Below are 26496 nucleotides of genomic sequence, written 5' to 3'. Positions count from 1 at the left end.
TTATTTTTAAAAACAGGGCATTCATTTCACTTTAGAGAGCAAAATGTTCTCCACATGGCTTGTGCACATGACAATTTGGTGTTGGGTACAAGCAGTAACAGGTTAGTGTTTGATTTCTAAACAGAAACTTTGCTTAGAAAATCTTGAACACTTTAATTTGTTTCTCCTTCAGTCTTTGAGTGCTTTGTTGGAAAATGCCTTCCTTTTTTTTTTTTAAAGTTCCAGAGGGTCACGCTACTGTAACTTCGATGCCTACCTGGATTGTTTTCTTATAAAAAAAAAATCATTTTCAGTTAATTGGGTAACGCTGTTAAGAATAGTGGATGTGATTCTCTGCTGCCTTGCGCCTTGTCATTTACACCTGGTCATAGCGGATGTATGACACTACTATTCTGATTTTGCAGCATTTTATACCCATGGTGCACAACTGTAAACAACCCTACAAAGTTCAAGGCATTGGAGAATCAGGCTGGTGTTCGTTGAATGCACTTTTCAGAACCAAATGGTGCACAAGATAAGAGCCAATACATGCAACCATTGGCAACTCACTTTCATTTGTTTATACTGCATATAACTAAAGTTTCACTTCTGTTTGATGTGTGAATTCAAAGCTACTACAGGAAATAACTGCTAGTAAGTTATTTATTTATTTATTTAAAGTTAGAGGTTTGCTGTTGGTTACCTGAGAGGCACATCTTGCATACAATCCAAATAGACAGAGTTGACTAGGTTAACAAATAAATAGAAATGCTGCTCCATCATTTTCCAGGGCCACTGAGCAACATCAAATGTATATGCACATCTCTGTTTGAATTGGGTGTTACACCTACCTATCCTTGCATCTACACAGGAACTATGAAAAGGAAAATAAGGGATATCTCCCATGGAATTCAGAGGGAGTTTTACCATTCACCTCAATAGGGGCATGATTGCTGCTATTTCACCAATATGCATAGTGTTTTTTGTTAAAAGAGAAGATAAAGTTCTGCTTTCAGGTGGCTCCTTGGATTGTACTTTTTCAGTAAGAACGTAGGTTGGCTTTCATTCACGATGTCCCTTAAATCAGTGAAAATTTAGTGCCAGGCACAAATCATAATCCAGAGTTCTGAACTGGATTATGGTAGAGGATTATACTGGTGGAAGATTCTCCTTTGCTTTGTAAAATACCCTATACTTAAGGCCCTTGGTTTTCAGTTTATAACTGATTTTTTTCCAAAAAACTCCCAAGTTTTAGAAAAGCTATTACTTTAAAAAAAAAAAAAAAAAACACTTTTACACAAATTTTGGACCACTCAACATGAAAATACTGATTATGTTAAGAAAATCCAATCCTTTACATTAGGTAAATGTGTTTGTGTTAATAATAAATTAATCTAAGTATAAATGTGATGCTGTCTGTTAAAGTAAGGCAATGTAGTGAAGGATGTGCACGCATACAAATGCACTCCAGTGCTCAAGTCCTTAAAAAGAAAAGTGACAGAATTCCCTGGACCCAGCTCCCCACTGCGGAAAGAGAGATGGCAACTCAGTAATCTATTGCTTTTTTTCTGTCCTCCTGTCCCCCAATATTAACCCTGATATTTACCCAAAAAAAACTGAAGTTAATTTTTTGCACCTTTTTTCACCCCTTTTATAAATTTTTTGCAATAAATACTGATACCTTTCTAGGAAATTTCAAACAAAAGGCTTTACACATTCTAAGAAGGGATCATGTGAGTATAAATACCCAGGCGTCTGATGAAGTGGGTATTCACCCACGAAAGCTTATGCTCCAATACATTTGTTAGTCTATAAGGTGCCACAGGACTCTTTGTTGCTATATATACACACTGTTTGTTTTTCCCATTGTATTGTAGAAAATTGCAAAAGAGGAGACATGATTGCTAGCACAGATTCGGTAGTCCTTCCTGGATCAAACATTACCCTCTCGTGCCGGCTAAAACAGGGTGAACAATGCAAGGAGCTAATTTTCAATAATTCTGAAATGGTCCTTGCATATGGAAGACACACATTTAGTTGCAAATGTAAATCGAATGGAAAAATCATCTGTGGAATTGACATCTATGTTGGAAGTAAGGAGAAGCCATTTCCTATTCCTTATTCTAACACTTTCTTCCTAGGGTATCAGATGTGATGTACCTCTGAGAAGCACATCACAAAGTGGTAGTGGGATAACTACTTTAGTGAGTCCATTGCGTGATGGATAGGTTATTATAGTCAGAGTTAGTTAATTATTTACTCTGGGCCAGATTGTGCCTCAGTGGTCCTCCATACACTGATCTCCCCCCGTGCATGTGTGGGCATTCACCATTGTAGTATCATATGCTTTACTTTGGGAAGGGGTTGGACACATGCATCACCAGCCCACTGTAAACACATTGGCCCTTCCCCCTTTGTAAAATACTACATGAGGCTTTATTAATGTTTGTGCCTCTCCCACCCTCCTCAGTGGAATGCCGCTTTTAGTGTGAAGGGGACAGAAGATTCCAAGGCAGTGGTAGATGGAAAAATCCCCAACAGATTGCTCCATTGGAGGGTGCAGGGTTCCCCAAAATGCAGACATAGGGTCTCGGCATAGATGGATCTAGCCTCCAGTGGATCCCCAAGATTTGTAATTCAGGGCACAAACTCCCAGTAGTTCCCCTATGAATCCTAGTGTGAATAAGAAACTGTGCAATGGGAATCCCACAGAGTTTCCAGTAGCCTATGGGAGCTAATACTCTCTTTTGTCTCATGGGGAAAGAAAGTTTTTTAAGAACAGTCATCAGTTGCTGTAGGCAGGCTTTTGAGCCCCAATCCTATCCAGGATGTGCACATTGAGACCCCTGTGTCTATGTGGAATCCTATTGTCTTCACTGGGGCTCCGCACAGTGGTCAGCCCATGAAAACAGCTTGCCGAAATTGAGGCTTTAATTTGTTCTTCTAAGTAAGTAAAAAGCCAGTCTCCCATAAAAGAGCTAGGTTAAAAGACAGCCTGAACCCTGAACTCTTTGTTTTTAAAAACAAAGGCAACAAAACAAAACTCAAGACTGTTTAGAAGAGGGTTTCTTAATACCTCTGTTACCAGTGTTTACCTCAAATATTGACAAGAGTGTCTGTTCAGATCCTCCAGACCAGCCAGGAAATGTATCCTGTATTCAGTATGGAAGAGATGGGAACCTTACTTGCACTTGGGATAAAGGAAGACTTACTCACATAGACACTACCTATGTGGTACAGTAAGTAGCTGATGGACAAGGTTCTTTTTAGCCTACAGTTGAATAATAGCTTGAAAACTTACTATTTCTGGTAGGCCTATTTCTTTTTATTAAGGCCCCAAAAAAGTCAGTTGGCTTATGTTTAAACTATTTGGGGAAAAGCACAATGGAGACAGTATATGACTCAAGTTCATGAAAGTGAGTCTAGTTGCATAAGTAGACTATTCAGCTCACATTTTTCCCCACAGATACTGCACCACATTACCTCAGCACCTTCTGCGCTAGGCAGTGTGCAGGGACTACACCCCATTTCTAGACATGCTTCCCTCTTGAATCTGGATGTTTAATACTGGAACTGGTATTAAACAGCTGCTTAAGCTTGCCCCTTCCTAGGGAACATTCTCAAACTGTCCAGCGTCCTAATATAGGTCCAGGGCAGGTTTTTCTCTGCTCAGTTACACCATCTGAGGATTTGGCCCACAGAGTGCATGTTGAAGATTTTAATCACAGGTTTCTCTTTTGTTCTAGGCTAACAAATGAGACAGAATGCTTACGTTTTGCAGAAGAAAGCATGAATCCTAAATACGGCTCACTGAATCTGACCAAGCTGAATTTTGAATCCAATTATACAGCTGTAGTTGCTGCCTCAAATAGACTAGGAAATGCTTCTTCCCTACCCTTTACATTCATGTTGATAGACATAGGTAAGTGTTACTTGTCTCTGAAATGAGCAGATCTAGGGAGCCGGTTAGAAGAGGTCGAGGATACCAATATATGCCTTAGTGAATAAATTTCAAAAGGTTGCCAAAGACACCTAGAGCTTTGGATGGGGGTTCTTATTGTTAAGTAACGGCAATATAAACAAAGAAGCAACCCAGTGTAAATTTACCTGAAATTTATATTCCATCATATCTTACACAACAATTTCTAATCACATTGCATATCTAACTGTTTTTTTTTTTTTTTTGGTCTTTACTATTAGTGAAACCTCATTCTCCAACAGATATTTTAGTGAAATTCGACAATGTTTCTGCAACAAATTGCACTGTCTTGTGGCAGGATCAACAACAGACGCAAAGCTTTAGACTAAGATATCGACCGGTTAACAGTCACTCCTGGAATATGGTAATAATTCTTTCAAGAAAAAAAGGAAGTTGCTGGTCACTGATGTTTGGTTTTGTTTAATTATTTTTACCAGGTTTTATTTCTTCAAATTTGCATCTCTTCTTGTTGGCACCAAATTTAGGATAATGCAATAATTCATATCGGAAATTAACTTTAAATTAAACATCCATCATAAACACCATCTTTGGTCTGAAGTTTTCTGCATGTGAGGCCCTAATCCTGCAAGAACGTATTCGTGTACTTAATATTATGAATATGAATAATCTCAGTGAAGTCAAATATTCATTTGAGTCTTTTCAGGATCACGGCCCTCATGTCTGACATAGCCCTGTGTTCAGACATGTATTAAGTAACTTGCTGCATCTCTGCAAAAGCCAGAAAATTATTACACTTTCTGAGTTACAAGATATAAACATATAAACTACCACGCTTGTTAAGCTGAAGAAGGGCCTCATCCAACTCCTATTGAAGTCAATAGAAGTTTTTTCTTTTATTTTAACAGGATCCAAGTCGGACCTCAAATAAACATATTAGGGTTTTTAAAAAGTAGAAATCATATAAAGTATTGAGGACAGAATTTGTGAACAATGGAAGAGTTTGTTATCTCCAGGTTATTAACTATAGAATTTTGTTGGAAAACTGCAAACCAAAATATTCATTACACTTTTCTTTTTGAAAAGGTTATTCAGGGTTGCACTAAATTAGTTTGCCATTGGTTTTAAGCATTGTATTAATTTTTTTTTGCTACATGAGGATAGCTGGTACTGTAACTCCCAAATTGATATTTCTGTTTTTACCAATTATTTATCAAACAGAGGAGCTGTCCCCATTGATTTATTCCTGACACCACATAAAAAAAGGCCGTTAAGTTACAACTGCTTTGGGTTCTGAAAACCCTGGGTAGCAGTACAGGCTTCAGGCAGAATATAAATTATCCATAATTCAGAGTATTACTTCATTCAGTCTTTATTTCCTCTTAAGTTTAACATTACATATGCTTTAATGCCATTAAAGGTTGAAATTTTAAATTCTACAAGATATAATCTACATGATCTGAAGCCACATACAGAGTATGAATTTCAGGTTTGCTGCAAATTTCACCCCAACAGAGGAATGTGGAGTGACTGGAGCACATTTCGAATACAGACTCCAGAAGCAGGTAATAAAATATGCAGTTTGCCATGTTAATCCGTTGTCTAATGTATTTAGAAATTGTTTGAGAAGAGTTTAATATTAATAAATGCAAAGTGTGGGGCAGATTCTACCATCAGTTACAGCTGTGTAAATCCAAAAGTAGAGGTAGTCGGAAACTGGAATTCCTGTTCATTGGGAAATTCCAAATTGTCAGAAAAAATAATTCATTTGGAAATGGAACAAAAATTAAATTTCTGAAGTTTCTTCCAAAACAGGAATTCCAAAAATGTTGTTTATTAAAAGCTGAAATATTATTTCATTTTGATCTTTTTGAAATGTTTCCAAGGCTCTTGGAGCCCACAGGCAGGGAGCCCAGGAGCCAGGGCTCCTAAGAATGCTGGAAGCCCTGGTTCTGGGGCCATCTGCCTGACATACTGCCCTGGAGCTGGGGACCTTGGAAACCCGGACTGCCAATGAGCCACAAGCCTGGGAGCTGCACCCCTGAAAGCCAGGACTTTCAGGATCTCCACTACCTTCAGCCTACCAGGTGGGCTGCTGGGAGGCTAAGCATGGTGGCAGGAAATCCAGGCAGGCTTCCATTAGAAACCTGCCTGGTTTCTGTTGTCAGTTTCAACTAACTTGACATGTTTCTGTGGAACATTTTGATTGAAACAAATTGGCATTTTCTGATGAGAAATTTTCCGACAGAACGTTTTTCCAACAGCTCTATCCAGAAGTCAGTGGAGTCACTTCTGACTTACACCGTTGTAACAGAGCAGAATCTGGCCATGTGTTCTGACAATTAAACACACAATAAAGTATGAGGTGAACAGGAGATGTTGCCACTATTCCATATTGTAGGAATAGGTGACAGTTTCCAGGAACACATAGTAAGACCATAAAGAGAATTGGTATTAATCAGTTTATGCCAGCTCTAATATACGGTGTGTGATGCTCACTATCGGGTCATGTGTTTGCTTGCTTGACTTCAAACTACCCCCATGAAATCACATAGTACAGGCTTTTCAGTTCTTCTTAAAGAAGAAAAGTTCTCAGAAGTTTGTCTCTCAAAGTTGTGTTAGTTTGGCACCAACTCCTTTGATCTTACACATATCTTTGATATATTTGTAAGTTATTATAAAACCTACAGGATTTTACTATGACTCATGCAATTTACCACCATTGACAGCATCAGTTTCTGTATGAAACATTGACTGATGCAAGAGAGAAGTGTGAACTTTTCTCCCCCCTAACAATTTCCTTCTTGTAACCCTTTGTACGCACATTGGGTTTCTATAGTATTTCAGTTAAATGTTAGGATTTCAGTTAGGGTAGGGAGGAGTATTTAGTCTTTTTCCCGTGAAATAAGAATCTCAAACTAATCAACAAGTATGCTCTAGCCTCATTCCAACTGATCTCAGTGGGAGTCGTGTGAGTGAGAAGTCATAGGTACAAAATGGCTCCATTATTACCTAAAATAACTAATGTGCAGAATTCAAAGCTCTGTTTTTAATATTAGAATGAATTTTTTAAAAAGCTACTTATTTTCAATTCTCTATAGGGTCTGGTCCTGCCATGGGACATGTTATATTCAAGCACCTTGTATAGGATATATGTGAAAATAGCCTTGAAGGAGGAATATTTGAGTTTGATAAATTCATTTTTGATTCTTTGAACCCCTCCCCCCCCCCATCTCACTGTCTAATAGTGCTTAGTATTGGGAGAACTAAATCCTACTTTTTTCCCCTCCTTTAGCTAAGATTAATAAAGTTGTGGGAGATTTACAGGTGATATGGGGCAAGAGTTCTTAGCATTGCTTATATTAAGGATTTATCTCCTCCTTGCATGCAATCCCAATCACATTCCAGTCAGATTTGTCCATGAGCTCCTTGCTTTTGTTTTATGGTTATTAGTAACAATTTGTGCTTATTTGAGTTGTGGTGTTTTTCTTTCAGCATACACTAGTGAAATCAGTTTTGAAGAACCAGTCTGTAGTATCTTTTGTTTTACTAGTTTTCTTCTTATCTTGCTACTTCTTTCTGATTTTGAAGTACTTGAGCACATTGCCCACCAACTTTTGGCCTTTCTTCACACTCAATTTGCTTGATTTTTGCTACTGTGGGTTTATTAAAAACTTTAGGCAAAGCTTATCAGATATCTTATTTCTGCTAAATCTTAAAAGGTCTTTCATGAACATTTTTCTTCTTTGGGCTAACTACAACTTTTGACACCACTAATGATAGAATCATAGGATATCAGGGTTGGAAGGGACCTCAGGAGATCATCTAGTCCAGCCCCCTGCTCAAAGCAGGACCAATCCCCAACTACATTATCCCAGCCAGGGCTTTGTCAAGCCTGACCTTAAAAACCTCTAAGGAAGGCGATTCCACCACCTCCCTAGGTAACCCATTCCAGTGCTTCACCACCCTCCTAGTGAAAAAGTTTTTCCTAATATCCAACCTAAACCTCCCCCACTGCAACTTAAGACCATTACTCCTTGTTCTGTCATCTGCTACCACTGCGAACAGTCTAGATCCATCCTCTTTGGAACCCCCTTTCAGGTAGTTGAAAGCAGCTATCAAATCCCCCCTCATTCTTCTCTTCTGCAGACTAAACAATCCCAGTTCCCTCAGCCTCTCCTCATAAATCATGTGCTCCAGCCCCCTAAGCATTTTTGTTGCCCTCTGCTGGACTCTTTCCAATTTTTCCACATCCTTCTTGTAGTGTGTGGCCCAAAACTGGACACAGTACTCCAGATGAGACCTCACCCATCACATCCCTCAATCTGCTGGCAACAGGGGCACACTCTTGACTCATATCCACCTTCTCGTCCACTGTAACCCCTAGGTCCTTTTCTGTAGAACTGCTGCCTAGCCATTCGGTCCCTAGTCTGTAGCAGTGCATGGGATTCTTCCATCCTAAGTGCAGGACTCTGCACTTGTCCTTGTTGAACTTCATTAGATTTCTTTTGGCCCAATCCTCTAATTTGTCTAGGTCCCTCTATCCTATCCCTACTTATTCATTATGAACATTTATTATTTTCAGTAACATAATAAGAAACAATATATTCCCATTGAACTTAGATCTAGTGCTCTTTCTACCAAGAAAGTAAGTCACAAATAGATATAAATCATACAAGAAAAACCCTACCAGAATGTTATCTATGGAGCTGTTGCTGTGTCTTGAGTAGCCACAGAAAAGTTTGCAGATGTTGAGCCGGTAAGAATAAAAAACTGTCCAGTGCTTGAGTGCTGTGGCATAACCACAAGGTTAATTGTTTTAGTGCTGAAATGGTTTAACTCTCTCCAAGTTTTATGCAACTATTAGCAGCTGATCTTGTTAGCATGATGTTATAAATTGAATGATGGCAGGATGTAGCCTTAAGAATGTATCTGAGTTTTATGGTTTGGGTGGATGCCCTAGAATCTTGTTTTCTTTGTACTTAATCACACCACTAACATAACCTACCTGTCTTAGTACTTATATTGTCGTTCATCTATAAACATTTCTAAAGTGCCTCTCACTGTAACCACTAAGTACTATACATGAATGAAAAATTCAGAAGGGTCCCTTCAAGGATTCCTGGCTGCATGGTTTTGTGCCATTTAAAAAACATTTCTATTTCAATTTAGTTTTGTTTTCCCTCATACCTTTCAACATTTTGCAGATTTGTATCAAAGTGCAGTCATAAACTCTACACATTTTTTCTCCCCCAACCAGTGCCAAGTGGGTTGTTAGATGTCTGGTACATAATGCAGGATATGGACTCCCAAACACAGAATATCACTCTTTTTTGGAAGGTAAGATTTTACTAATCTAAGTGAATTTAAAAGTATATAGTCAAGTTTGAAGCAGGGACTGTGTTTTACTATGTGTTTAAAGAGAAAGGGCTTAGAGCAAGGAAAAACACAGCTCCGCTTCCCCTGCTAACAGCAGAAAGAGAGCTACCTCCTTGCCTCCCTTCCTTAAGAGAGCAGACCAAGGAGTAGAGGAAATTCAGCTACCTGTGAGTTTTCTTCTCCTCTTTGATCAGTGCAGCAAAGACTCACCAGGCAGGGGAATGTGAAGAGGGAGCCAGTTCCTGGCTGAAGAGTTTTTGGGGTCCCAACATTTCCTGCCAGTGGATGGAGTAGGAGTAGCAGTACTTGATAGAGGGGAGTAAAAGTGTTCCAGCTATGGTTTCCCACCCCTTTCCTTTAAAAAAGGATGCTCTCCATCACTACTTCCCCCTTTCTTCCAGGGAGATAGGAGAGACAATACCCATGTTCTCATCTCCCTCCCCAACATTTCAACTCTCAACCCTGCTGTGGGGAAGACATTTTGAAATACCTTTTGTGGTGTTATTTATAATAACTTAGTCTGAGGATCTTCTAAAATGCGGAAAGTTTCATGGGGCATTTCAAAATTTAAGAACATCAGAATGGCCACATTGTGTCAGATTAATGGTCCAGTCTAGTCCAGTATGCTGTCTTCCGACAGTGGCTAATGCCAGGTGCTTCAGAGGGAATGAACAGAACAGGCAATCGTCAAATGATCCATTCTGTCATCCACTCCCAGCTTCTGGCAATCAGAGACTAGGAACACTCAGAGCGTGAGGTTGCAGCCCTGACCATCTTGGCTAATAGCCATTGTTGGACCTGTCCTCCATGAGTGTATCTAGTTCTTTTTTTAATCCTGTTATAGTTTTGGCCTTCACAGCTTACCCTAGAAACGAGTTCCACAGGTTAACTGTGCATTGTGTGAAGACATACTTCCTTCTGTTTGTTTTAAACCTGCTGCCTATTAATTTCATTGGGTGACTCCCAGGTTCTTGTGTTATATGAAGAAGTAACACTTTCTTTGTATCTGGTAAGTTATTGACACAGCAGCTGTTACTTCTAATCACAACAAATATGCTTCTGCAAATTAAAAGCAATGTATTCAGACCTTCTCCAACATGAAGTGCCACTGCTGACTTGCTAATTTCTGGTAAGGAGTTACAGTTAACCAGTCTAAATAAGCTTTCAAATAATACCTAGGGTGTGACTGTACTTCCTCCAGTTTCTAGAACAGAGGTAGGAAGGAAGTGAAAATGGGTTACTAAAGGACAGTTGTTGATATGAGTATCATTTTCTAGCAAAGAGGACTATTACTATAAATAGCTGTCTGATTCAGAAAAATGTTACCTCATCTTGAAATGGGTATTGGAAGGAACAGTGGCTGAGTTAGTTATTATAGGTATCTTGAGGGTCTGAAGCAAGATGTGGAAGATGTGAAAAGCACTGAACAAACAGATAGTTTGTCATTCAGATTAGTGACAGACCACAGTCATGATGATTGGTAGCCACAGCAGTTGTTCTCGAAGTCGTTCCGATTTCCTGAGTTTCTTTTCCAATTCTTTATTCTCATAAGGAATATACGCACATGAGAGAAGTGTTAGATCAGACTATACCCCTTCCTGGAAAGGAGTAAAGATGTGCTGGTATATTTTTTCCAGAAAATGACAGCTCTCCCAGCTGTCGTCAGAGGAGATTCTGAATTAGGACCTGATTCAAAGCTCATCGGCTTGTATGGAAAGACTACATGGAGGACAATGGGCTTGAAATCGAGCCTTTAATGGACAAGCTATAGCCCATGTGTAGTGTGTTCATATTATAAAAACTTACAACAGGGAGATTGTATACGAGGGGACACAAGAATCTATTTTCTTTTATTGTATTAGGCAGACAGAAGTAGTAATTCCTGAGATCTGTCTATTGTTCTAATCAGTGCTTCCAGAACCGTCACAGGTCCCAAGATGGTGTTCCTTAGTAATTTTCCACAGCAGAGGGAGCACAGGTAGAATATCTTTTTGCAGGTCTTACATGAGCAATGATTTTTCTTCTTTATATTTCCACCTCCCTCTCCCCTTGCCCCTGGATAGCAGCATCTAATGAATCATTTTCTCACAAAAAAAATCCTTTCAGCACTGAAGTGTAGCTAAGGTAGTAGCGAATGGCACAACTTTGCAATGGGGATTCTCAAAGGAGGAGTTAGGTGACCAATTCCCAGTGAACTGATTTGATTGAATGGGATTTAGGTGCCTAACGACCTTAAACTCCTTTGAAAACCCTAGCCATAAGCATTACTTTAATTACGTGTAGCTACTTGGTAGAAGAGGCATTTGAGCAGAAGCAAAAACACAGTGGGTTTTTTTAAATGCACACAAAGCTATCTAGCAAATAAGTGCATTGTTTTTCATGGTTTTTGAATGGAGTCAACCAACATTACTGATCTCAGGTTTGTTAGTTTACAGAGACAGCTCTGGGAAACAGAATGCGTTAGCCTCCACGGAACCACCCCACAGGACATAAGCCATTGTTTTACCACAGGTCCCACAAATACCAGCTTTCCATCCCTCTCCTCTACAGAGAGGGAAAGCTGAATTAAAATTTTATATATTTATTTCCCTTAAGGAAAAGTTATTTAACAGAATAACCTTTCTGTATCATTTGAAACCAACCTATAACAGTCTGTACAGCCTTATTGAGTTCCCTAGGACTTTTCCTTAAAGGTATAATTGCAGCTCAAATAGTTCATTTATGAGCTAAAAGTTTTGCAATTAATTAAGGTTCTCTGCCATAGAATTAGTATGTATCTTGGCATAGATTTTAAGGCCAGAAGGAACCATTTGATGATCATTTAGCCTGGCCTCCTGTAGAACACAGGCCATAGAACTTCAGCCAACATCTCTTTGCTATATATTTTGTTATATAAATTGCAATGGACTTATGAACAATAATAATAATGGTGAGTGAACTAGAGAATGTTGTCAGATTATAAATTTAAGGTAGGTCGTATTTGGTATCTAAGCTACAGAGTAGTGTCCCTTTGATCGCTATAGTGTCTGCATATGAATTAAAAAAAAACAAACCAAGATATGCCTATGCCATCTAAATAGATTCTTTAAAAAACAGAAGATAGCAGGTTCATAACAAAAGTACTATTGAAGTCTCAGTTTTTGTTACAGTTTTTTTTGCCTTTGCAAGCCTGATGCTACTTTGGGAGGATTCTATGTCAGTGTAGCTGCAGCACTCTCCATCAGTAGATGGGGCTTGCACCAGCACACTTCCCTTCAACAGTAGGGGTTGTGGCCTCTCATTCGGTTTCTCTCTGCTGGAAGAGCCCATTGCTGTTTTTGATACTGAGTGGAAATGGCAGGATCCTCAAACTTTCTCCAGTCTTCATAATATATTTTCTAACATCCAATGGTGATTCTTTAGTAGCTGCTGCATTTGTTTCATAATTACAGAATTAACAGAAACAAAATGTTACTGTGTAGAAGGCTCTGGTACATCTTGAATATGAAAAGCCTTTATGTATATAAAAAACAAATAACTCCCCCATTATATTCTAAATATTTGATCTGAATTCATGGCTTTTTCTAGACAGGATTTCTCATCAGTTATTACAGCCTCTTCTCCTGGCATATACTTTTATGCAAATTTTTTTAGGTATCGTACCTTTTCTGTTGAGTTTAATTATTACTCTATTGAACCTTTATACTGTACATGCATTATGCACAGGCTATTGTAAAGGCACCAGACGCTCCTGTGAACGACTAGCCCTAGCTCTTGGTAAGATGTATAGTTCTCAGACAGTTAACAACATCTTTATCGAAGAGCAGACGTGAAAACTTTCCAAAGTCTCTTGAAGCACTTCAGTTAATTAATTTCAATTGAACGGCGCTAGTGCAAGGTGCTCTTAACCGTTTTGGCAAATTCCTTTTTTTGAATATTTGTGATCTTGCCAGGAAAATAATGGGGAAAAGTAATAAGGTATATTTCTTTGTAGGTTATGAGCAAGTCAGAAGCAAGAGGAAAGATCCTGCATTACACACTGACCTTTCAAGCACTAAACCAGAAGAGTCCTAGAACGACAGATGTGAACATTACCACACAAACCCACTTCACTAGAGTCCTCCCCAAGGCGGATTATAACATAATGATCTATGCTCATAATTCAAAAGGAAACTCATCTCCAACGTCCATCATTACTGATCTAAGTATTTTAGGTAAACACCTTTACTGCTTGAGTTACGAGAAATATTGGCTCTTGCTTTTGAACAGAGCAGAACTCTGTGTTCTGCCGTATTCAGCTTTTAAGTTAGAAGGTCATTCAAAGCCCTGTTACCTCTTTATACAGTTACGATTAGTGCTTATGAAGCTTGTGGTCTCTGCTAATAATTTGTCAGAGGTTGTAATTAATGAGCAATATGATTGGCTCTAAGCACATTGTGTCCACGTATCATGGTTAATATTCAACTAGCCAGGTTTCATCCTTCTCTGCAGCCTAGGCTGGCACATAGTTGCCTTCTTGTAGCCCAGGAGTAATGCTTATTTTTAAACTATCGATGGGATCCACTACTGGGCCCTGCCCTAACTTTGTAGTAGGATATTCACAGGGTGCATTGCTCCACGTTTTGCTTATTCAGCTCTGCATTACTATTTCTAGACACTCTCTCCCCAACTGAGGCAGTATGGCATATCAGCTGCTGAGAATGGGTTGATATAGGCCCTCTTTACTTAGGCTGCCTAAGATGGATAGAGACAGTTGATACAGGACTGTATTGTGAAAAACGCTGCTGAGTGGACACAACTCAACCATGTTTGTTATACCAAGGTCAGATATGTGGCATGGTCATACTTCAGTGGTAGATAGCAACTTACTAACCCACCTTTGTCACCAACTTCCCTCCCACAGCTTTTTCCTGCAGAAGAGATTAATGTGGCCCTGTGTCTGAAAGCAAAATTTTACATTTATGTGGATCAGACATGTTCCAGACTCTTGGTGGAAGCATGGGTGTAATTAGAATGGTTGGTAGGTAGAAACCATGGGAAGACCATGGACATTAAGGAGTAAAGGTAGCAGTGCTCCTGTTGCTGTACCATGATGCCAGATGGCAATAAAAAAAACCCAGCCAAACAACACACAAACCCCACCGTTTTAGCAGCTTAGTTGTAATCAGACTAGCACAGAGAGCTTTTCTCTCTGATGAAGGATTTTGTACACTGTGTAGCGCTAAGATGAAGAAAGGGAGCAACTGCACGTATCCAATCTACCAAGTCAAAATACAACAGACCATGAGTAACAGATTCAAATAAGTGATATTGTTTAAGGGAGTGTTACAGGCAACTTGTGTGTTTTTTTCTCCTTTTTAAGATTTACCTCCTCCGCAGAGCATCTCTGTTACACCAATGGGGAATACCAGCATCTTTGTCATTTGGGCACCTCCCATTGAATCTGCAGCCTTCAATGGATATATAGTGGAATGGGCAAAGACATGTAGCCCTGAACCCCATCTGAACTGGATAAAATTTCCAGCATCCAATTTGTCCACAATAATATCAGGTAATTGTACAGTTTAGAAGTGGATTCTCCTTCCAATTAGAAAGCTTTGTGTTGGGAACCATCTGATTCAATGTTAATTTCTACTAGACCAAGCTGAACAGTTACAGTATTGAAAGCATTTAAAAATAGTTAGTGGCTGCTATGTAATAATCTTAGTTGCGCTAGGTTAGACTGTCAGTGACTCCTTGTATGTTTGTAACTGGTAAATGGACTGTTCTGTGTCAGTTCTCTCGCATTCCATAAGTAGTAGTCCCTTCCAGATGATTTAAGAACAGTGCTACGCAAAGTTTGAACACTGAAACAGATTAACAAGGGAACTTAGAATCAGTACAAAGTATGCTGAAGGACTATCTAGGCAGTAGTACTTTGCTCATTACTATTATAAATAGTCTTTCCAATATACTGTACTGGTACTGTACCTTGTTGGTTTATTAGACCTTTCGGGAGTAAGGACCCTTCTGTCTCTGGAGTAGACCAGAAAACAACCAGCAAGCTCATGCTACTATCTTGTACTCTCCAGAAGGAGAGTGAGTTACTAGCAGCATCTCACAACCCCCAGAGACCCTTCTAGTGGGGAGGTGCTCATATTCCATGGTTCTGAATGTGGGATAGGAGGCCATCACTGGCACTGCTTCCAATCTGGCTTTGCTATAGCAGCCATCAATCATATATATTAAAACTGTGAACTGGGTAACAGCTTGTTTCCTCCTCTGCTTTCCCATTACTCAAAAATGGCTGAAGAGATTTGCTCAGACTTTTGATTTTTCTTCCACTGTGGTGACTCATGCTATACCCACTCCATGGCTACATAAAGGACTTCAGTCTTCAGGACTGTTAGCTTTCACAAACATTAAAGCTATTTACACAAACAGAGAGTTGCCAGAGAGGAGACCATATAGAGCCTCTTGCTCAATTTGAAGAATATATGTAATAAAATTGAAGCCTAGTCTCCACTTTAGATGGTTAGGTAATTGTGTTAATAATATTTCAATTGACCACATATCTGATCTCTCTCGTTTCAGAGAACATAAAGCATGATGTATGCTATGACATCAGCGTATTTGCACTTTATAGGAACAGAGCTGGACAAGTGGCTTCAGCTAGAGGATACTCGAAACAGGAAGGCAAGCTCTGGCTATTCAGTACGAGACATTTTGTTTAAACTAGCCTAAACGTTTGTCCTTAAAAATAAAATCTTGTGTTTTGCAGCACCATCAGCTGGCCCCCAGGTTTATGCAGCAGTAAAAGGAGATGGTGTTTGGGTTTCATGGGAAGAAATCCCAGGCCACCAGCAAATGGGCTGTATCACTAGCTACAATATATACTTGCAGAAGAAAAACTCAGAGGAAGGCCCTAAAGTGTATGGTAGGTATCTGGCAAAAAATAAGCAGAATATAAACCCTGTTCTTGTACAGGACAATGAAAATATGAACCCCGCTGTTCTAGGTAAGAGGAAAAAATGCATTTAGAAAGATACACATGAGCCCAAAAGCCACAAGGCTTGGCTCCAGAGCTGAACTTCCCCAGAGTTTGGAGCCAACCGATTCCAGGTTTTGGTTGGGGCCTCTCTCTACTAAAAATATCTGCAGAAGGGACTGGAGAGTCCGTTTTTAAAAGTGTGTCACTTGTACTAGCAAGACAAAAATAGGATATCTGTGCACACTGCTACCCTTGAATTATCTACTTAAAGCTACTTAACAGTAATTGATGTAGTCCCTTTTAGTTATAGATAGATAAGGTAACAGATTTACTCAGAAGTCACTCAGGATATACACATACCAATGAAGTTTTTAATCAGTACATACATATACACACACACACACACACACCACTTTCTTATTGTGCAAGTCATCTATTATCCCATGAACACTGTAATTCCTATATCCACCATGCCCTCCCAGAAGAAACAAACCCATATACATTCCTTTCTCAATTGTATCCAGGCACTGCAACAACAGAGTTCTTAAAACACAAACATGCCTTTCAAAATGTCACCTCACAAACATCTTTTGAGGTGAGAGTGATCTTTCACCACTAACCAGTGATATCCCAAGGATAAAAAAATCCAATATTCAGGCAATATCTAGTAATCATTGTATTGCAGGATAATATAAGTCTTACCTCACCCACAATAGTGTTAATTCTTCTGTATTCTTTCTAGGTTCTCAAGACTAATAAAAAAACCCAAAAAACTTACCTCTGTTACAGCCACACATGCTCGGTTCTCCTTACTCCCACTTGCATCACTTCAACTGAACGGTCCTTTACTGTTTTATAACACTATATCTCTCAAGTGCCTCCTGCCCAATTAAACATCTTTGTCTTTACATAGAATCAGTAATAAAAAGCAGCTATTTTCTGCTACAGCCCATATATAGACTCACCTTTTACACTGTAACCAAACAAAACAAACCCTAAATTCCACTTTTTTCTCTGCTCTCAAGTTCCTTATTGACAGCACCTGTGGGTATGATCAGGTCAAGTAATCACTGTGGGAAGGCTACAAATCTCAGGCTGTAGTATCTCTATGATGCTGGGGTGGGTCTTCTGCTCATTAAGTATGTATGAAGATGACCTACAAGGCATTTTTTTTTTTTTTTTTTTTACCTTCCTTTAAATGAAATTCAGGTCTTATCTACCCAGGTATTTTGTGTGATCAGAGAAGTAGTAAGTTTATGGCATCAGAGATATCACGGAACCGAAACCTAATTGAGACCTTGATGTTGCTTATGCATGTGTTTAACTTTATTATTGTGAGTAGTTCCACTGAAATCAATAGGACAGCACACAGTAGTAAAGTTAAGAATGTAAGTGGTTGTAGAATTGGAGCCTGAGAGAGGAAGCAGTTTATAGTCACTGCTTAAAACTATGTTTTTTTTTCTTTTTTAACAACACCCCTTTTAACTAAAGAATTGGAGAAAATGTCTTGGATAAGGATTTGGCCTGCTGGCTCCTCCATTATGGAATGAGAACCCTCCAAGTCCACATTTCTGAGGCATCCAAGAATTCTGCCAACAGACAGAGGGAAGAGTTATTGTTTCTAAGAAAGAGGGGGGAAAAAAACCACTTCCACACTTAAAAACAAAGGCCAACCCCCTCCCCCTCACTCCCAACAGCCTCCTGACAAAATGCATTCAGAACTTTAAAAAAAAAAAATATTGGAAAGAAGCAAAAAAAAGAAAGCACACTCTCATTCACCTTTAAAGTAATTTTATAGGAGCAAGTTTAGTTTTTAATTTTGTCCTCGGTGCTTTATCAAGTTGTTTTTCTTCCTTATGTAAATGCAGTTTATTTCTACACAAATAGCTAACCCAGAGAAGGAGGACAGTGGTAAGGGCACTAGCTTAGGACTTGAGACATGTAGATTCAGTTACCTGCTCTGACAGAATTCCTGTATGACCTTGAGCAAGTCATTTAGCCTCTCTGTGCCTCAACACCCTGTCAGCTTAAAAAAAAAAAAAAAAGCCAGTAGTACTCTCCTCCCTCACCAGGTGTTGTAAGAATAAATACATTAAAAGATTGTGAGGTGTTCATGTACTACGGTAACGGGGCAGTACAAGATAGCTATTGTCTAGAAGAAAACATGCCAACGTCTGCACGGATTTACATCCAAGTTCACAGTCTGAGGAATAGTTTTGCTACCATAAGGGATTTTAATGAGGTTTAATAAAATAACAAAAGCTTCAAAATGACACTCACTAGGGATCTGTTCAATGAGCATCTATTAGCTAGCTCCTAATTCTGTGAACAGACCAGTTTGTGATCTGGGAGCTTCTGATCCATTTGGAGCTACTGGCAGGGATTTTTTACATTCAGAAAAAACCAGTAATGAATCATTGGTAAGGCTAAGATTTTGTCACAGTATTTTTAGTAAGTGTTGATGGCCAAAAATACTATCAAACTACAGAAAATGCTGCGAGAACGCAACACAAAAAGCAGCCAAGTCGGACTGAAAATTAACTGCTCCAAAACGAAATTTATGTGGTCTGATACCTTGCCAAAAGCCCAAATAACAGATCAAGGGAGAACAAATAGAAGTTGAGCAATATGTCTATTTGGGCCAAGAAATTAATATGCGCCATGATCAGGAAAGTGAACTCTTGCGAAGAAAGAAAGCAGGTTGGTGCGCATTCAATTCTATCAAGGATGTCCTCCAAAGAAAAAAATCAACAAGGGAACATATGCCAGCCTCTTCAACTCAACAGTACTGCCAGCAATATTGTACGGCAGCGAAACATGGGTGCTGATGAAGTCAGAGGAGCAGCAACTGTCTGTCACGGAGAGGGCAATGGAAAGAAGAATTCTGGGAATTTCAGTCTGCAACTGAATCCCCAAAGAAGTGATCAGACAACAGAGTGGAGTGCACAACGTTGTTGAGAGCAGGCATAGTAAAATGCGAAGGGCATATAGCGAGGCTCGCTGACAATTGATGGACTGCAGCTGTTGCCGAGTGGTACCCATGGGAACTGAAACAACCGCTCGGCCAACCTCCAAAGAGATGGGAAAACTTTATTGTGAAAAGATATGGCCGTACCCGGAGAAGGGAGGCCAGGATATGAGAAGAATGGAAGATGTGTTGTGATTGGCGCAATCTATACGAGGGCTGAAGGACGATCAAGGTGATTTTTAGTAAAAGTCGCAGACAGGTCACAGGCAATAAACAAAAATTCATGGAAGCCCACAACCTGTCCTTGCCTTTTACTAAAAATACGCTTGCGGGAGGAGGGACAAAGAGTGCCGCCGGGACTTGCAGCTGCTTTAGCCCCAGTGCTATTTCTGCGGCAGGGGCTGACCGCTGCTGCTCCAGCCCCATGGTTGCTGACCCAACCCCAGCCACTGCTCCAGCAGGCTGGGGGACTGCTGCTTCGGTGGCCCTGGGGCTGAGCTCCTGGTCAGTTGGTCCAGTGGCCCTGGGGCTGGCCGCCAGGCAGCTGTTCTGGCAGCCCTGGGGCTGACAGCTGCTCCAGCCGTGCCCCAGAAGAAGTCACGGAAAGTCACGGAATGCGTGACATCTGTGGCAGAATCGTAGCCTTAATCATTGGGATAGAAAATGAAAGCACGTGTATATAATTTGTAAACCTGTCTCCCCTTTCCCCACTCCCCCGTCCTATTACAAATGCTGCATAGGCAGACTTCTGTGACCACATGAAGCTGCACTGACTTGAAGTACGGCTCTGCATGGGAATTTGAGTCCATCCTTCTTGGAGCTCATTGCAGGAGCAGCCCATAGAAAGTAAAAGTAGCTGCTCAAATATGAACACTACTCATCTGTGCTTAGTGTTCCTTTACAATTTAGGAATCACACCAGTTAGAATAGGGCAGAAAATGGTACTGTACATTCTTTATGTACAGGACATAGTTATTTACAAAGTCCTTTACGCATACATAGTGCTTAGCAAACATGGCAATCATAGTACCTACCCTGAGCAGCATATGATCTAATTCAGACAAATAGGATAACAAGATAATGACTCAGATTCAAAAGGGCAAAGGGGACAGAGAGCTGGGTTGGAAAAGCTTCATGAAAGAAGCTGCACAGAGATTTAGAGGAGAAAGCAGGGTACTTGGTGAAGGAGGATCCTGTTCAAAGCATAGGTTATGAAGAAAAATAAATATGGGTAGCTAAGAGTAGGAGCAAGCAGTGAAGACAAGACTCAGAGAACAAGGAAAGGGAGGGAGAAAAAAGTGAGATGGAGAATTGAGGGTTCCGTTCTTTAGAATTAAACAAGAGAAATAAAAACACTGGATTCTTTGTTGATTTCTCTTTTTTTCTCTTTTCAGTCATCCATAAAGAGACTTCCAGAAATTCATTTTTAATCAAAAACCTGCAGCATGGTGTGAACTACGTTTTGTGGATGACAGCTTCAACCATGGCTGGAGAAAGCCCTATAGGGAACGAGGAACTGGTTTACCTAGAAAGTAACAAATAGCTTCATCTTAAGACCTTTGTGTGATGAGCCAGCAGAAAGACACCTTAGCTATCCCTGGCCCCAGCCCTTTCACACAGATTTGGATTGTACCTACTCCTGTTAATCCTTACAGAGAAAATAATTGGATATTTTCAGCTGGTTATAAAATTGTGCATGTTTTTTTCCCTTCCAATTGCCCACCTTCCCACAAGACATCTGTAGAGACAACGAGGATATGCAAGTAGTAATTTGAGTCCAGTGGGACTGGTCACATAAGTAAGGCAAGCAGTGTTAGACCTCACTGAAGGTAATAGGAGTTTTGGCACAGACTTCAATATGAACAGTCCCAGTGGCCTCAAATTACTACTTACATATTTAAGCTAGGGATAAAGTAGGGCCTGATTATGCTCACATTGACGTGAATGGCAAAATTCCCACAGACTCTAGTAAAGAAATAAATTAGTATTATTTCTGAATTCCTGTAATTCTCAGCTATTTCAGAAGACTGAGAGGGGACACGACAGCAGTTTTCAGGTATCTAAAAGGGTGTCATAAGGAGATGGGAGAAAACTTGTTCATCTTAGCCTCTAAGGATAGAACAAGAAGCAATGGGCTTAAACTGCAGCAAGGGAGGTTTAGGTTGGACATTAGAAAAAAGTTCCTAACTGTCAGGGTGGTTAAACACTGGAATAAATTGCCTAGGGAGGTTGTGGAATCTTCATCTCTGGAGATATTTAAGAGTAGGTTAGATAAATGTCTATCAGGGATGGTCTAGACAGTATTTGGTCCTGCCATGAGGGCAAGGGACTGGACTCGATGACCTCTCGAGGTCCCTTCCAGTCCTAGAGTCTATGAATCTATGAATGGCAAAATTCCCACTGACTCTAGTAAATTAATAAAATAGTATTATTTCTAAATTCCTGTAATTCTCAGCTATTTCAGAGGTTTCCTATATTCAGAAGTTTCCCCCTTTGTGTGTATTCCACACCATTATGCCTGTAATACCAGTTACAAAGTCAGACCTCTGTCTAAATTTTTTGACTAGAGCTGGTAGAATCAGACTTTCAAACCCATGGGAAATTCCCTTAGTTTGCAATTTGTTTTCATCCCAAATTGGGACAAAGTCAAAGAACAAAATTTTACACATATACTAGAAAGTTCAGAAAAATTGATTAGTAAATATCAAAAAGTTTCATTTTGGTTTGTCAGCTCTCCTACCATGTACAGTGGTTATGTGACTCCCATCATGCACCACAGCAGTTCAGAGGAGAGGCCATGGTGCATCATGGGAGATGTCCAGGTAGGGAGCCTGGCCTGTAGAGAATGGGACATGAGGCACTCCAAGTACAGTTCCCATGAGGCTCTGTGGCAGCTGCGGCAGACATAGATTCATGTTGAACTGACCCCAGATGAAATATTTTGATTCAGTTCAACAAACTGAAGTATTCAGGTTTGGGTCGATCTAAATCAAAATATTGTGTTTCAGTTTCCCTAACAAAAAATTTAAAAACTTCAGCAAAATCAACATGTTCCCCCAATGAATTTTGATTTTGCAGAAATTGCATTTTCTGTCAAAAAAATTCCTGACCAGCTCTAATTTTGATTGTTTCACGGACACAACATAGTACATTTACTGTTTAAAAGCTTTTCTGCCTAGCCTAGCGTTCACTAGCATAGTCCATCTTACTGACTCTAGGTTTATTTGCTGCACATGTCAATGTTAAGTGCAGTGGCCCAAGACAAAAGGTTAAAGGGCTGCATATGTTAGACAATCAGTCTTGGGTGAAATTGCCCAATGGAGAGCCCCATGTTACAAAGTTCTCTTTTTTCTTAGCATTTCAGCAATGCCAAATTCCAGTTCTTAAATGTACTCAGTTCTTTTTCGTTTATGAGCAAGAGAGCATACCCCAGGACTCTCATAGGTCAACCATCCATACAGTTGAGTTAGCATATTTAAAACCTGATTTTTGCTGTTTATCAACATGGGTTTGCTGGATTTACAGGTGCTTCTGAATGGATTATTGTTTCGGCTGCTTGCATCTTCTTCGGTATTTCAGCCTGCATTTGCTTTGTGCAATCTGTTCAAAAAGCGTAAGTGAATTATTTTTATCAGATCTGAATTGCAAAAATAAAGTAGTTTCCTCTTTAGAATGTATAATAATGTCTTTTTACAACTTGTTCTCAACTCCTTTGAAATTTTACCTGAAATTTACAAGATGCCAAACAAATTGCATAAATGATATTAAATAAAAACAGCACAAAGTTAGGTATTTGTACATGTAAATAGATGCAGGTTCAGAAATGCACCAATTGAGAATGTGCACCCCTTCCCCCCGATACATACTTTTCTTTTTTTTCCCCAATTTTAACCCTTAGGACCTAATCCTTCTCCCATTGAAATGAGACACCTGGTAACTTCACTGAGAACAGAATCCAGCCCTTAGATGGAAAACTCTTAAGAGCAGGGATTGGTCTTCATAAAGCAACACACACCAAGGAAGTAATAGATGTCTAGAGACCAGAACAAAATATAGTTCATAGAACAGAAGAGCTCTCTAATTATCTGCTGCTACAGAACAGTTTTGATGCCACAGGGATTTCCCCTATATCAGCTACCTTCCAAATGTAATTCATTTAAAAACTTGAAGGGGCCACTTTTTTTTTTTTAAGATATACTTAAAGGTAAAAAGCAAAGTCGATTATATACTAGCTTGTTGACTCAGTGACCACCACAAAATGCTAACAGCAGAGACAAAGTTTGGGAGCTATATCAGAAGTGTCACTATCTGGGCCTCCAGCTTAGCAAATTTCAGTCTATATGATTAACAAAAATATCCAGTGTTACATTAGTAAGATTAGTGGATTTCTTAAGAAAACCAGACCTATGGAAGGGATGTAACCCTCATGCATCTGAGCATAAGCCAACCTGTAACTATCAGAGTTAGGATGAAACTTCCTGAAGACAGCCCATTCCATTACTGCTTACTGCAGGAGTTTCTGTGAAGCATCTGTTGCTGGCCATTGAGACTAGACAGACCACTGGTCTGATGTAGTATGGCAATCCCTATACTTCTAAGGGAGTAGCATCACAGAGGTGATGCATTACAGGTGGGAGCTACTTGCAGTGTTTTGTCCACTTAGTGGTAAATTATGATGCAGAATCAGTGTCTCAGAAACAGTCCCTTGCCCTCTTGGCCACAAGAGCGAGAGTAGTGTTTGCAAAAAGAAGAACAGGAATACTTGTGACACCTTAGAGACTAACAAATTTATTAGAGCATAAGCTTTCGTGGACTACAGCCCACTTCTTCAGATGCATATAGTAGTGTTTGCAGCTGTGAAAAATTAGGATAGGATATAAAAACAGCAGCCTAGAGTGTAGAGTTGAACTACAATCCCTACTAGAACTGGCCAGAAATTTAGATTCTAAGCTTTTGGGGGCAGGAATGGACTATTTGTTGGGTGGGCGCGTGCACACACACACACACCCAATCCCTGACTGGAGTCTCTAGAAGCTATTGGTACACTATAAGGTGAAAGTTCGGCCTTCTCAGGTGTTCAGCACAGAGTCACTGGGGCTAAGAAAAACATGCTCAAGGACCCTTTTTTACATCCCAGCACTAGGAGCAGGGATGGGAAGAGAGTTTATTGGCTTGTAGAGGTGTACATCATGCAATGTTAGTGTACACTTTACATGGTTTAGATTGAAAGTCCATCTAATGGAAAGCGTAGACAGAGATGCATCTTCCATTAGGGTTAAATATGGTCATACATGGGTTTAGAAAGTCACTGGCAATTGGGGCAGAGTACAGGTATAAGAGTGCTCCTGTTTATCTTCCCTCCTGACAAGTCAAGCAGCTGCATTCCAGACTAGCTTCTTCAAGGTTAACTCACGGCAGAGTTTTCTGCAATAGTCAAGTTTTGAGGTAAACAGATGTGCAGCCCACCTCAGAAAGGAAAAAGTGCATGTCTCGGCCAGTTGAAATCTGAATAAGAGATTTCTTGTCACTTGCCATCTGGGGAATCCAGGAGCAGCAATAAATATAGCAAGACCCTAAGTCTGCAAACCATCTGAGTGTAGGTTGGCAGGTGCCCTCAGCTGAGAGAGCAGCTGTAGATGTTAACAAAGGGAAGAGTTTGAGAACCTACCAGTCAACATCACAACAGTTTTATCCAGATTGAGCTTAAACTAAATTGCTTTAATACAAGTTCCAACAAAGTAAATTGCAAATTACCAAATACTGGCAGGCTGGAATTTCTACCGGCTCAGACTAAAGCAGTCTACACTGAGCAAAACACTGATTATTTGGTATCTTGGCATTGTGTGGTGTCCCAATTTAATATGTCAAATTTAAATGTGAGGATGTATAGATTATAGTTTGAAGCCATTACATTTGCAGAAATTAGCAATCGCGATTTTAATGCCAACATGTTCCATTTGTTTGTAGATTATGCTCACTCCTTTCTGTCCTTGTACCTCAATGGTCCAGAAAAGCCATTCCAGACCCAGCTAACTCAACATGGGCTAAAAAGTTCTCCTCTGTAGAGGTAAGTCACCTTTCAAAATTATTTTTATACTAAGCTTGTCATGCTCACTTTAAAAATGATTTTGGCCATACATGTCCGTAATCTCTTGGTACAAAGAAAGTGTGAATTTATGGTCAGTGGGATGATTGCAGGAAACGACTTTGTGAATGTTATGGCCTGTTAAGATTATCACATATCAGCCTGATACAAGGACAATGCAAAAACTTACTTTTAGGATTAGCAGTATTAGAAAGGATGTTGTGTGAAAGCTATTTGCATTTTGACAGGGTAGAAGATACTCTCTGAATAATGAATATTTTTCCTCACCCATCAGAATGAGCTGAACTTAGATTCCAATCAGTTCCTAAGCTACTTCAGCAGTTTTGAAGAGCCTGAAACTATAGAAGTAGAGGAAGTCTTCATAAAAAGGGAACCAGTGGCTTTCAAGGACATACCCATCTTCAACAACATTAAAAACAGTGAAGGTCATAATTGGCAAACAATAGAAAACAGCTTTGAGAATCAGGAATCCACTGAAAAGAACTCTGAGTACAAACCTTTGGCCCCCAGCACACCAGATGGAGACAATTATAAGTGTCACCTGCCTTATTTGTACAAAAAAGTAGTACTGGAGGGAACAGAGCAAATTCAAACTGTTTCTGAGTACCTTACTAATCCACTTACAGACATGACTGTGAACTATTTGCCTTCAAACATATTGTCTCCCATTATGGACACGAATGAAGAAAGCAATGAATTTGAATGCAAATCCTTCTCCATTTTCCCAACAACTCCTCTTCTGATGCCAATGTTTTCTTGTGGAGGGAAACTTACTTTGGATGCAGTAAAAATTGACTGCAATTCTTTCACAGACTAAGCAGTCCAGCTTGTATGTCTGGTTTTTTTTGTTTGTTTGTTTTTTGTATTCTGGCCAGGTTCTGCGCACTTTAGTCAAATGAACAAATCACAAAATTGTTTTTAGTTTGATAGTACCAACTCATCCACTTCATGTAATTTAAAGGAAAGGTGTAAAATCTAAACATACACATGGCTAGAGTTGTGTTTTGTGTCTTACTTTGTAAGATAGTACATGTTTTGCACCTCTTTCTTGTGTGGATCTTATGAGAACCTGCTCTTGAGGTAGGTGACATGTTCATACAGATAAGAAGTTGAGAGTTCTTACAGCAGAGCATATTTATATATTAACTGCCAAAAGTTCAATTTTAAGGTAGAGCAGA

General features: G+C 39.7%; 1 protein-coding gene across 1 annotated transcript; it reads left to right on the top strand.

Annotated features, from left to right (window-relative positions):
* Window positions 1–20: 20 nt before the first annotated feature.
* IL12RB2 (interleukin 12 receptor subunit beta 2) lies at window positions 21–26312 on the top strand. The gene is made up of 15 exons (XM_054037803.1): window positions 21–101; window positions 1857–2072; window positions 3104–3218; window positions 3726–3901; window positions 4180–4322; window positions 5337–5481; window positions 9177–9256; window positions 13269–13488; window positions 14637–14825; window positions 15848–15949; window positions 16035–16190; window positions 20607–20744; window positions 22738–22825; window positions 25180–25279; window positions 25593–26312. Exons 1-15 carry the CDS (start codon window positions 44–46, stop codon window positions 26133–26135), a joined length of 2469 nt encoding a protein of 822 aa, XP_053893778.1. The 5' UTR covers window positions 21–43; the 3' UTR covers window positions 26136–26312.
* The last annotated feature ends 184 nt before the right edge of the window (window positions 26313–26496 follow it).

The sequence above is a fragment of the Malaclemys terrapin genome, chromosome 8 (assembly GCF_027887155.1).
Source record: "Malaclemys terrapin pileata isolate rMalTer1 chromosome 8, rMalTer1.hap1, whole genome shotgun sequence".
Classification (NCBI taxonomy): Eukaryota; Metazoa; Chordata; order Testudines; family Emydidae; genus Malaclemys; species Malaclemys terrapin.
This window is presented reverse-complemented; position numbering and strand designations above follow the sequence as displayed.